This window comes from Dacryopinax primogenitus, assembly GCF_000292625.1.
Source record: "Dacryopinax primogenitus strain DJM-731 SS1 chromosome Unknown DACRYscaffold_2, whole genome shotgun sequence".
Lineage (NCBI taxonomy): Eukaryota > Fungi > Basidiomycota > Dacrymycetes > Dacrymycetales > Dacrymycetaceae > Dacryopinax > Dacryopinax primogenitus.
The window spans coordinates 759,152-771,641 of record NW_024467199.1 but is presented as its reverse complement, the minus strand read 5'-3'; the positions used below and the strand labels follow the sequence as shown (position 1 = coordinate 771,641).

At 49.9% G+C, this 12,490-nt stretch overlaps 5 protein-coding genes across 5 annotated transcripts; 1 reads left to right on the top strand and 4 right to left on the bottom strand.

Annotated features, from left to right (window-relative positions):
- Positions 1–2,788: 2,788 nt before the first annotated feature.
- Positions 2,789–3,028, bottom strand: DACRYDRAFT_46219 (uncharacterized protein; the record flags this gene model as incomplete). Its single annotated transcript, XM_040774688.1, has 1 exon — positions 2,789–3,028. A coding segment is annotated over one exon (240 nt), but the record flags the coding sequence as incomplete, so codon positions are not given.
- A 3,164-nt stretch (positions 3,029–6,192) lies between these two features.
- DACRYDRAFT_103925 (uncharacterized protein) lies at positions 6,193–7,028 on the bottom strand (the record flags this gene model as incomplete). Its single annotated transcript, XM_040767843.1, has 2 exons — positions 6,193–6,372; positions 6,432–7,028. 2 exons carry the CDS (start codon positions 7,026–7,028, stop codon positions 6,193–6,195), a joined length of 777 nt encoding a protein of 258 aa, XP_040632334.1.
- Positions 7,029–7,145: 117 nt separating this feature from the next.
- Positions 7,146–8,084, bottom strand: DACRYDRAFT_103924 (uncharacterized protein; the record flags this gene model as incomplete). The annotated part of the gene is made up of 1 exon (XM_040767842.1): positions 7,146–8,084. The coding sequence occupies one exon, from the start codon at positions 8,082–8,084 to the stop codon at positions 7,146–7,148; it is 939 nt and encodes a 312-aa protein (XP_040632333.1).
- Positions 8,085–8,228: 144 nt separating this feature from the next.
- On the bottom strand, positions 8,229–8,966 carry DACRYDRAFT_103923 (uncharacterized protein; the record flags this gene model as incomplete). The annotated part of the gene is made up of 1 exon (XM_040767841.1): positions 8,229–8,966. The coding sequence occupies one exon, from the start codon at positions 8,964–8,966 to the stop codon at positions 8,229–8,231; it is 738 nt and encodes a 245-aa protein (XP_040632332.1).
- Positions 8,967–9,980: 1,014 nt separating this feature from the next.
- Positions 9,981–10,825, top strand: DACRYDRAFT_19935 (uncharacterized protein; the record flags this gene model as incomplete). The annotated part of the gene is made up of 5 exons (XM_040771727.1): positions 9,981–10,220; positions 10,274–10,327; positions 10,379–10,480; positions 10,528–10,644; positions 10,691–10,825. Coding segments are annotated over exons 1-5 (560 nt in total), but the record flags the coding sequence as incomplete, so codon positions are not given.
- Between the last annotated feature and the right edge of the window lie 1,665 nt (positions 10,826–12,490).

Here is a 12,490-nt window from a genome sequence, read left to right as displayed (position 1 = left end):
AAGGTCAACTACAAGATCATCAGCAAGCGTCAAGAACATGTACGAGAACCACTTACGACCTTAAAGAGTTTCGGCATAAAATAATTGAAGTACACGTCGCGCCTGACTTCACCGTTGATCTTGGACGTCCACGGGTGGGTGTCATAGCCGACGAGGTCAAGACCATCCGACATGATCTTGTCCCAGTCGGGGGGGGGGTTGTCCCTGGCCTTGGCGCGGTTCACCAAGCCCTTGGAATCGAACGAGTGGATGACCTTCTGCATCGGCCCCCTCGGCAAGTTCTTGCCACCCATATGGGGGTTGCTGAACCAGACGTTGAAGGGGAACAAGATCGTCGGGTACATGCCTATATGCACATGAGCTTGGGCCAAGGAGACCAAGAACAAGTATGCGTACCAGAAACAACCTCCTCAACTGCATCCGCATCCTCCGCAAAGACGGGGTTGTGCTCCCCCGTCCTCTGCATGTGCAAGAACATGCTACCCCCCGTGAAGTCTCTGTGCTCCTCGTCGTTCAAGTAGTCGAGCAACGGCCTTGGCCTGAGACTCATTGTGGATGTCGAAGAGCTTGTTCTTGTCGATGGTCCAGAGAGATGAGCTTGTTGTCAAGTTGTGGTCATCGTCGACGAAGGAAGGAAAGAGAAGATGATGAAGACGGGCCTCCGCGACGCGAGAATAAATAGAAAGGGCGTGAGCAGAACCAGTTTCTGGGGTCTCAAGTCATGTGCAAGTCGATGTTTGGGAACTTGTTGCTCAGCAAACAGACATCATCACTGCGGAGATAGAAGAATAAAGACAAGTACCTTGTGCACGTTCATGAATTAATTGTTTCTTGAAATTCTTGGAAAATATGACTTGATTTTGAGCTTGCATGGCACGATTTGTTGTTCCAAAACATGTCCATGTGTACAAGCTTGTACACATGGACATATTAAAAAGTCTTGCAAATGAGAGTCGCACCCAGGTGTCCAAAAACTCTCAGTGTAAGTATAATTCATTCTTATTACAATGCCCTACAGGCATTAATTAACTATATTACATTAAGATCCTTTTGGCACCCTAGTGAAGGGCTTGTAAACACACATCCATTCCTGTTTATCCTTCACTTGTCTCATATATTCATGACCTCATGTACATCTATCAACTTCTTGTTCTTCTTCCATTACAAGGGGATGTTTTTATGATATGACCTGGAGGTGCCAGATGCACTTGTACCTAGATGTTCCATGCCCTACTGCTTGTTCAGAGAAGAGTTTGAGGGGCTTCATGTTCAGGAACATGATATTGTATTTAGATTAAGTACATGCACATGGACAGGGTAACAATGTAATCATTGTGAAATTACATGTCCTACCCACTGGGGATGAACAAGTGGGAGAAGGTGGAATTCAGGCAGTTGAACTCATCCAAGAGATCATCATTGATCTCCCCCTGATCTTCAAGATTGCTCTCCTGCATGTCTTCCCACACATCTTCTTCTTCCTTGACCTTGGGCAAACTCACATCTTCTTGAGCTGGTGGGTAGAACATGTCTTGCCACTCATAGGTGCCCATGCAGATGCTGATTGATTGATCACCAGTGAACCCATCCAAGTTGAAGAGCATCAACAAGCACTGGCAGATGTGCTGATGTGTTTGAAGAAGCTGCCCAAGCCGCAAGCTCATCTCACTTGCCAGAAGCAGTTGGCCATGTGCTTCTTGCAAGGATGGCATGTGGCTTGGGATGCAAGAATATCCACAAGTGCCAGACCTTGACATTCAGGTGCTTGATTTCCTCCTTGGCACACTGCATGAGCATCCAATTGAGCATTCTCTGCCAAACAAGGGGATCAGTCCACCAGTGCTTGTGGATGTCATTGCAGGAGTAGTGCAACAAGGTGAAGTCAGACAAGAAGGACATGTCAACAACCTCTTGGTAGGTTAGAGTTGGTCAAGGGGGGTCAAGGGCAAGGGCTGCTTTGTTGTGCTTCTCCAAGGCAGATCAGATTGCTCCACTATGCTCTTGCATGGCCTTGGTGATCAATGTTTGCATGGCATACCCTGTAAAAGCTTCTGGATCATGTTCATGCACATGATCTGAAATTCTTACCTGTCCCATGAAGATTCAGCTTCTCCATCTCAAACAAGCACTGCATGACCAAGCCCTCCAACTTGTCAAGTGCTTGGTTGTAGGAGCATTGTGCAAGTGCAAGCTCTGCTTGATGCCACTGAACCATATCTTCTGTCCAGCGCTCAGTCTCCATTAAGGCCTCATATCGCAATGCTTGTATTGCTCCTGCACCCAAAGCATGGCATTGTAGTCAAGTTGAAGTGCTCATTGTCTTGCGGTTGTTGGCATATTGTTGAATGTGTCTGGTGTGGTATTGATGAAGATATCAAATGACTTGAGCTTGTCTCTGGCCCATTGTCAGAAGGACAAGAGATGGAATGATGCCACCTACAAGCATTGTTGAAGCTCCTTGAGCATTTCCATGTACTTGAACACCATGTTGTTGTCCTCAGGCTCATGCTGAAGTTGTTGAAAATAAGCCTTTTCTTCCTTGATAAACTTGCATATGTTGTTGTCAGAGAGTTGTTGCTCAGCTTGCACTTGGCAGAGCTTTGGCTCAGTCTCAGCAATGATGTTCAAAGCTGCCACCTAGTTCTTGTACAAGAGGTTGCCTACATGCCTGATTAACTGGTAAGAGAAAACCATGCAAAAGAACTTCACCAAGCCCACAGTGTCGGTCCTCATCCCATTGCATCCAGAAGAAGTGCAAGGTCATGTGCCAATGGTATGCCAAAGCATATCAAAACAAGTGCACCATGAGGTTCTGCTTTGAGAACACCCACTTGTTTGTCTCAAATGTCTCCAAGCCAGCTGTCATGAGACAGCACAGGTGGAACTGGAGCTGGCACTTGTGATTGTGAGCATACCCATGGAAGGCACCAATGTACATCTTCAAATTCTTCTCTTGAGCTTCCTGTCCTATAATACTTCTTGCCAATGTCTTGCTGTGATTGCAGCCAATGTCATATCCAACAGCAAGGTCATGTTTGTATGCTGACAAGAGCTTGCAGATGCATGCCAGTGGATATTTGGACCTGCTCACATGTTTAGCACAGCAAAAGGCCTTGCCTTGATCAAAAAAAAACTCACAGCTCACCTGTCAGGGGACATCCCTAAAACCCATTGTGAACAGCTGCAATCGACAATGATCAGAGCACAGTCACATGGCATGACACCCCAAACAACAGCCAATACCACAATCACCCAACTCCAGGAAGGACAGATCCCAGAACGTGAGACATCAGTCATAGATCATGCGGGACTGACCAGACAAGAGACACAAGGTGCCTGCCCTAAGCAAGCTGTATAGTCAGCCACAGTCTTTGCTTCCCTTTTACTTCCATACCTAGACATATATAGAACCCTAGGTATAGCCCCTGTAGCTCTTTAGAGCTAATCTCTTAGGAACCCCACAGTCCAAGGTAATTAGGTTCTAAACACGAAGCTCTAATCATTCCAAATGTGCACACGACACACACACAATTGTGCCTGTTGGCTGCCAATCCCCACTTACTTTATAACACCCCTGTCAATCACTCTATTTGTGAACAAATGTTGAGGTATTGATTGACGTATGACTCACTACTCTCCAATTTGCTTGTTGCCTGTTTGGTTATTTGATCATCAACAATTGTTGGATCATGTTGCCCTCACATCACCACTATGTATCATGTCTGCCAAGCAGATGACAATTCCTTGGCGGCAGGTGCACAAGAAGTTGCCCATTGCATTGAGGCCATCCATCCAATGTGATGCATGCTCTCTTGTGTTTGATGTCTTCCATTTCTTGGTGCAGTTGTGCTTGCTTGAGTTGTTGGGCTTGTCCATGGGCTGCAATTTGACAGAGTTTTGCTTGCCACAATGACCTTGTGCCTTCTCATACTGGTCCACAAAGCTGGTGGACAAGATGTAGTAGCTCTTGGACTGGCAGAGATCTTGGTGCCCCACATGACCAAACTGCTTGCTCAAGTTGTTGCCATCCAACGAGACAAGCTTTGAATGTCCCAGATCAGGCTCTCCTTCAAGCTGGTGTGCTTGAATCAGCTTGATAATTAGATACTTGAGGAAGTACTTACCCAATAATTGCATGCTGGGCATGCATTATGCAAGCACCAGTCAGGCATATCATGACCTAGTGCTTGCTGGACATTCTTCTCAAGCTCAAGAATGATGAGCACATAGGCATCATAAGCTTGGGACAGCTGTTGGCAAAGATGGGGCTTGTACAGCTGCTAGTACAATGGCATCAGCTTGTGTCAAGATGATGAGACATGATGTACCCCATGCAAGTCACAGAGCATGCATGTGAAGGACTCGTGTGACATGTACACACATATACATGCATGATGTAGCACTTCTACAATCCCAAGTGCAACTGCAAGTTGGGGTTGGCTTGGGGTTGACACCATGTATCCATGCTCAAGCAGATGCCCAAGAATGGACTCACCATCTTGTTGACATGCAAACATAACAGGCTTCATTCCTATGCAGACATTAGCATGCACAAGATCATGCCAGAAAGGCTGCACAGGCATACCTTCCCAAGTGAGAATATGAATGACCACCTCATCTCCTTGGTCTACCTCTCCTTGCCCACCTCCCACTTGACCTCCATGCTGCCATCATAAGTATGCTTGCACCAGATCAGGAACATGTGCATTCCATGCTTCTGCTGATGCCCCAAGACGTCAAGCATGGCCTCCATGCCTAATGTGATGATGCATGCAAGGTTGATGTTGCTGCATCCTGATGTTCTTGTCAACAAGTGGAAAACAAGTACAAACAGACATGCACCAACAAAGATTCCACACTGTTTTGATGACCGTCACATCTTCTTCCTCTTTGCACATGTCTATCCCACCCCCCTGGTCCAATGTGTTGTCCATGAACACATCAAATTCACCTTGTCCACCCTTTGCTTGCTGGCAAGAGCTGAGAAGTTGGGCAAGGAAATGATTTGCATGTGCTTCCTCAGGCATAGCTGCATGTACATGAGCAAGTGTAATGATTTGGAAGATACAATAAGACATACTGGACATCCACTGTATTCTTGCCTCATGTTCCTCTTGCATTGATCCATTGCCTTGAGTGTGAGCATGTGCAAGCGCCAAGAGCTTGAGCAGGGGTCAAGTGGAGGGGCTTTCACAGCATCTGATGAGGTGCTTGCAAGTCCATGGGCAACAAGCTCATTGTGCAGGGCCATGAGGTTCACCATGTGAGCCAGAGGCTTGCCCTCATTGATGGATGCCTTGTAGATGCCCCTCCTTGTGCTTCAAGAGCTTGAGCTTGGTGCAAATTTGGACTGTAGATGACCAGCTTGAGAGGCTCTTGAAGATGAAGGAGCCATGAAGAGAACTTGTGTAAGTAAAGATGTGGTATTTCAAAGTAGAGTACAAGGACTAGGAATTGGACAAGATCAGGAGATGATGGAGTAGATTATCAATGATGCTTGTTCATGTTATTGATGATATGTGATGCAACTGATCAGGGTCCATGAGTGTGACAGAACCCCTGCTGAGCTGGATTTTTGCTGGATGAGAGAAACCCTTGTTTCAATCACAAGTTTGTGGCAAGGGAGCACATCACCTCCACCACACCCTCATGACAAAAACTTGCCTTACATGGCCCGGCAATGTTCTATTACTCTCACCCTAGGACAGACATCGGATGCCACAGCCATTCTTGCCTTCGCTGGGATACAAAGCCGGCATTCAGTTTGACTTCACAACTGGATGGATCCGAGGCATGGGGAATGAGCTCTTACTCTGGGTGCCACCAGATGAGTTACACCGGCTCTATAATGGACAACTTCAAATGGTTATTCTGGGCCCAAATTACCAAGTGGATCTGAGCTGGTTTGTACATGGCAATCAATGGATGGAATGCTACACCCCTCCTGAAAGGGCTTAAGGTACCCTTATGCCCTTGATACATACACTGATCAATAGTATTACTAACTAGTAGTAATATATTACTGTAGTAACAAGAAATAGAGAGAAGGGTGGCCTACAGCCACCTGCTACGTGTCAGTCCTCTGGACGATCATGATCGCCTCTGCGAGGCGATCCTACCTAAAAAGGTAACTACAGGGTCATATACGGACCCTTACACCCCCCCCCTGTCAAAGAGGAAGGGGTATACGTACTAACAGGTGCGGTCATAGCCGTCGCTGTCACCATAGTCGAGGAGGGTTTCATCCTCGATGGCTGCATCCACATGAGAGGGACCAGCAGCAGGACCAGTATGGTCATCAGACCATTTCAGGCCTTCGGGTTCGAGACCCAACAGTGGAAGGCCCTCCACAGGAGGGGGGACTATTGCAGACTGGAAGACTTCCGTCCACAATGACTGCCATGTCGGTCTACAAGACTGAGCGCGCGCACGCCATTCTCGTCAAGAATGTTGTTGCGGTATGTGCAACCAAGTTCTGCCTTCTGTTGCCTATGACCGAAGTAACCGACCAGGACATCGATTTTTGATTCATCGAGCCCACTGGTGATGAACACTTTGGCAACCGTGATGGGGCTCCAAACGCGTACGCTGTCTGCATTGAGGGAGACGGCTTTGTGGAAGCGAGTGGTCATAGACCAATGAGGAATGCCGGCACAACCGAGCTGATGCTCATCAACGAACTTGTTGAATTCGAACTTAGTTCGAAAGAGATTCATCGCAATCTCATAAAAGGCAGCAGCATCGCCTTTTTGCCAGCCTTTAACGTCCGCATGCAGACAGTTATCGTGGAGCCAAGTCCACACGTTAAGGTCGGGGATGTAGTATCTCCCGTCCATAGAGCGCCTAATACCAGGCCCCTTGTTGAGGTGAAAATTCGCCTCTTTGCCCTCCTGCTCCACCATCTTCATGAATTGGGAGCAGAGGTTACCCGCCCATGGAGTGTGAGCCCAGTTGGCATCAGCGGTCTCCATTAAGACCTGCCAACAGGGAAGATCCACGTTCCGGATCGTGGTCAATTGCTTGGCCATTATGATTCCCTGCCAGGGATTTGCTGGGTTGGCTCGTGGGACAGGATGACCCATTTGAGCCACACGAGCAGCTGCACAGTGTGCAGCTACCATCTCTGAGACTCCCATGGGAGGGAATCACCGTTGCATAGCAGCAACGGCAGAGGGACTGTTTGCATCAATCTGAGTCAACGCAGATTGAGCATTAGCTCCAGAGGAGCTAGAAGTAGCCATGGTGGTCGTCTGGGCAAGAGTGAGAGGCAGTCCAGCAGCGCTGGACGCAACCGAGCTGTAAGACTTGCTCTGAGTGGGGGCACCAGAAGATACCATTACCATCGATATAGATGGTACTTTGCGTGGAGGCGCAGAGGTGGGTTCGTCCACAGCAGGACACTTGCCGAGGGCAACAGCAGAGGGTTGGGGAGGAGCTGATGCAGGCTCCTTGATGATGGAGTCATCCATAGGGACATCGTGATCATCAGACATCTCATGGGAGGATGCTGGCTGTGGTCGTGAAGATGTGCTTGCAGCCCCCGTGGTAGAGGGTGCACGGGGAGGATCTGTGCGATCCAAAGAGGAGTGGAGATGACCACGAATGTAGTCGTATTTGGAGTGCCAGTTGTTGCTGTCCTGACGGAAATGCTCGGCATCCGATCTGGCCTGCGATGCCAATTGCTGGGCATCAGAGATCATCTTCATGGCAGTCAAGGAGAGCTGCCTAGTGTCGTCCAGAGTGGATGGCAATCTTGCATTCTCCTCGAGGGAATGTGCGAGGTCTTCTTTGCTCTTTTGAAGAGCATCTTCAAGTCCTTCGACTTGATCAAGATGTTTGCGACGGAGGCGGAACAACTCATCGGAGTGGTCTCCGCAGTCCAGTGTGAGATGATCATGAGTCTCTTCTGCGGTCCAGCAATGCAGGCAATTGAAGAGCAGCTCGTCAGCGAGCTGCTTGGCAGAATGAAAAGCCAACCATGAGTTGGCATGAGGATTTCCCACGAGGAGAGTGAAGGGCTTGGGGGCACGGGCACAAGTGTCATGGTAGAAGGGATCAGTAGATCCCCGGGCATACTTGGGCATTTGGGGCCTTGGTAAGCCGTGTGCATCACGTCCGTAAGACGTGCCACAATCCTCCTTTGGGTGTAGGGGTACCCCGTCTGGGACGAGGTAGGGATCTTCATCGTTATTGATGAACTCTTCATCCTCATCCCAAGGGACAAGAGCTCACTTCGGTGGGTCGGCAGGGTCAACCCAGCCAGCAGAGGAGTCCCTTCCGGACGAAGTACCCCAACCAACGAGCAGGGTGCCAGACGGTTTGCCCCATCCAGTGTGAGAGAATGGGGGGTTGTTTGACAGAACAATGGCAGTATGATCTGTGCTGTTCAAGGGAATGGCATCGCTGGGTGGGAGGTTGTTTGAGAGAACAACCAGGGCAGTTGGGGTGTCATCCATTGGACCGACTGCAGGAAGGGGCGCCGAAGCGCCAAATGGATTATCATCTGTATGGACGACACTGGAGGAAGGCACAAGAGCACCTCCCTGGATGGACTTGGTGGTCTGCAACAAGATAGTCAGTGTGGAGTCCACGCCAGCTGGTATCACTGCCATAGGCAGCGAAGGAGGGATGGGGGCTGCCGGGGAGACAGCCATGGGCGAGACAGTCCTCGGAGATGGCAGGGGAAGCGAGACGACGTCCTCGCAGACTTCCACCTCAGCCGAGGCAGTTGCACCAGATGGTGCAGGGGCAGGCAAAACGCCAGACATGTGCTCGAAGAGCATGATGGAGGGCGAGAAGGTGAGATCGAATGTGATATACCATTTGTGGGAGGGGGGATGGTGGTGGTAAGAAGAGAAGAGAGGTGGTCTCTTCTTGGCCTTTGCGTTGGCCAAAAAATTGTGGAATTGCTTCTGCTTATGGTCTGCCACCGCGGTTGCGGAGATAGAAGGCCAAAGGTCTTCCATTGTTAGTCATGTGGGCTAACAATGATATTATCCCTGAGGATTCCCTTTTGGGAGCTCCTCTGGAGTCTTCACGCCCTGAAGCTCCAAATACTCATCCAATTGGGTGAGTCGGTGTACTCTACACCTCCCACTGAGGCATCAGGAGAAGGTCCACTGGAGGGGGAGTCAACAGTGGTGGCCCGTACGTTGTAGTAGGTAGTAATAGACAGAATCCGACCTAATCAAACTGTGGCCTCCTAAGGTAGAGCTGCTTGAAGGCGAATCCAAAGGTCCTGTGTAGGCTCCGAGGGCTGGACGCAGCAATCCGAAGGGCGTCCGAATGAGAGTGAGGAAGGGAACGGCCTGATTAGGTGAATGAGAGGTATTCAAAGGTTGAAGGGGTCAGATTGAGGCTCGGATCCGTCTTACAGGAAGAGCAAGACTAAAGAGTGACTGTAGAGTATAGCAGTAGTATTAGGTGTAAGATAAAATCACTTGTCTTGAACGAGTGTAGTCGAGAGTAAGTGACAGAGGAGTCCGAGAGTCCCTATCCAAAGTATCCGAATCCGCCTATATATGTTCGGAGCGGTTTGAACCTTCAGACTACTACTATTGACAGGACCTATTTCGACCCGGCATATGAAGAGAGGTGCAGCGGGACCTTTCGTACGCTGCCGCCTTATACTTTTTCTCTCTCCTTCCACCACCACCCTAACCCCTTCTTTCCTCCTTGCTTGACTTTTCTATGGCTCCCTCCAACACTAAGGCCGCCTCCGGTAAGAAGCCTTTGTCATCCAAGACGAAGCCCAAGGTTTCTTCAAGCAAGAAGCCTTCTGCCACAGATATGAAAAAAGGTTCGAGGGCTCAGAAGGCCTCCGGTAAGAAGACTCGGTCGAAGGAGCTGGTGGAGTCCTTGCACGACAAGTTGACCGAGCCCGAGGAGGAGGATCCCCCTGCCGTGCATTCCTTCCTTTCTCCTTTGTGTCCTTCCCTCTACTGACTTTTATGTAGATGCCAGAGCCAGAGCCTGCGGCCAATCGCCCCGCCTCAAACGCAAAGTCGGCGTCCATGAAGGTGACGCCCTCAAAGAAGATGTCTGCTCCCCCTTCAAAGACCTTGACTCCAAAGTCAAGGGTCTCTTCGACCCGTTCATCCAAGCTGATCGAAAACGAGCTGGAGTCGCATGAGGAGCCTGAGGAGGACCAAGAGATCGAAGCAGTCACTGAGGGGCTCGAAGGAGAAGAGGAGGACCACACCATGGACGAGACGCAAGAGGTATGTTTTCCCTCGTATGTTCCTCTGTGCCCCGTGCTGACCCGTTTCCTTAGGAAAGCATTGTAAAGGAGACCACTCCGGAGCCGGCAGGGAGTGACGAGGACCAGGTACATTTTGGCTGCATATATGCGTCCTCTTCACTAACATGGTTTGGGTAGGAGCCACCCAGCAAGGACCTCCCTGAGATCCTTGCCATGGTACCGGCCCCCAATGAGGACCATGAGGCCTGGTGGAAAGTCGGCAGGGTCTTGAAGTTTCAGGTGAGCCTTCTTTTTCGTTTTCGAACTTCGATTCTAACTTTCAGCAGGTCGAACTCATCAAGTGGATTATGGAGCACAACTCGAAGGAGCAGTGGAGGTCCGTGCCTCCCATGGCGGCATCGTACATGGGTCCGGCGTTCAAGGCACAGTGGTATGCCTGCATGGTGCGTGCTCCTTTCTTCTCTCTGTATCCTGCTAACTTGCCCACAGGGGAAACAAATCGCTGTAAAGCTGGCGACTTGCAGGGGCCCAGTTTACTCGCCATTCAAGGAGTGGGTAGAGATGCCGAGGACGGCCGTGGTAGGGAGGGATAACAAGCCTCCCTTCGATACATGTGCGCTCAGACACCAGGCAGATTGCAAGGCAGTTCATGCCAGGGACAAGGAGGTGCGCCCCTTTTCTTCTGATTTTTGAACCATGACTGACGTTCGAACAGCCGGATGAGAACCTCGAAGCCGCGATCGAGGCCGAACAAGCGATTTGGAACATGGTGCCAGAGATCGAGAAGATGCAGCATTTGAACGTTGTTCAGATGTACCGAATGGCCAGCATCGACAGAAGCCCAGATCTGCCCGGTCCGAAGATAGCGACACCGATTCCCTCGCCCAAGAAGCCAACCCTGGTGCGCACGCCCGTGAAGCCGGCTTCCACTTGAGCACAACCAAAAACGACTGTCATTGTGGAGATCCCAGTTCGGCACTCCCAGTCGAGGGTTTCTGTCTCTGCTGCAGCTTCTCTGCCTTCTTCGCCTCCCAAGTCCCTGTCCATGGTCAAGGTGATGCCTGCTCCCGATGACAATAAGAAGAAGCCCGGCAAGGCTCCAAAGAACGAGCTCAGGGAGGAGCGCTCTGGCTGCTGAAGCTGAGCCTGATCCATTGCCAGCATCTGATGGGGTAAGTCAATCCGAGCTTCGAATGTTCCCTTTGCTGATTTGTCTTAGGTACTCCGGTCTCGCATGCTGAAGGCTCTTGATGGCGCGACCAAGGCTGCTCAGACGTCTGCTGAGTTCAACGTTCTGGTAAGTATGCAAATCGGTGTTCATACCTCGGCTAACTTCTTTTCGAAGCTCGATCCGGATCACCTCCGTGGGGATTGCCTGTCCATCATGGACATTTGCTTAGCTCCTGTCTGGCTGGTGTCATACTTCATGAAGGTAAAGGGATTCAAGAACGTAAGTGTTCCTGTCTTTGTTCCAACTTTTGATTCTGACTTCAAATAGATGTTCCGAGTCCTTCGGAAGAATCCAATTCCTGTGAGTTGAATCTTCTAACTTTCCTACGCCCCTCTGACCACTAAGCAGTGCAACATGTGCCGCTCCAACAGGGTGGGCCAATGGTGCACCGGCGGCTGGAACCACTTGACGACCGATTGGAAGGGCGAGCTTAAGCAGATTGGTCGCTCCTCGTGCCGGTGCAAGGGCTACAGCTGTAGCTTCATCGTGTGCAGTAAGTATTTTTCTGACCCTTTCGGAATCTGTGACTGATCTTCGAACAGATAAGGAAACAGCCGGCAAAAGCTCGAAAGTGGCTGGTGGGAATTGTTGACCCTCCTAGAAGATTGTCTTTGCTCCTAAACATAGGAGTGCTGTAAGGTCCACAGGTAGTGGACTTTTGGTTCAAACATGTGGAACTGTCAGGGAGGTCCCCAAATGGGAACTTCAGTGTGTATGGACCCTCTTGGTCCAAATCAAAACAAACATTTGGAGAGGGCTCTTTCCTCATCTCCATACTGGGAGGGGTGGGAGGGACTCTTAGCAGGGTCTCTTCTAACTCTGTAGCATCCTTTAAGGATGCTCTTTCAGGATCTGTCTTAGATCCTTCTTCCCCAGAAGGGATTTGCAAACATGGTGAGTTAGGCAATGTCTGCAATCCCATCCCAGATTGGGAGAGACTTGGTCATGGCCCAAAGCCATAGAGCACATCTTCCATACAGAGACTCATCATCTGCTGTCCTAATTCTGCATACCTCTGTATGTGTTCTGGGTTCTGGCTAGCCATAGCCAGAGCATTA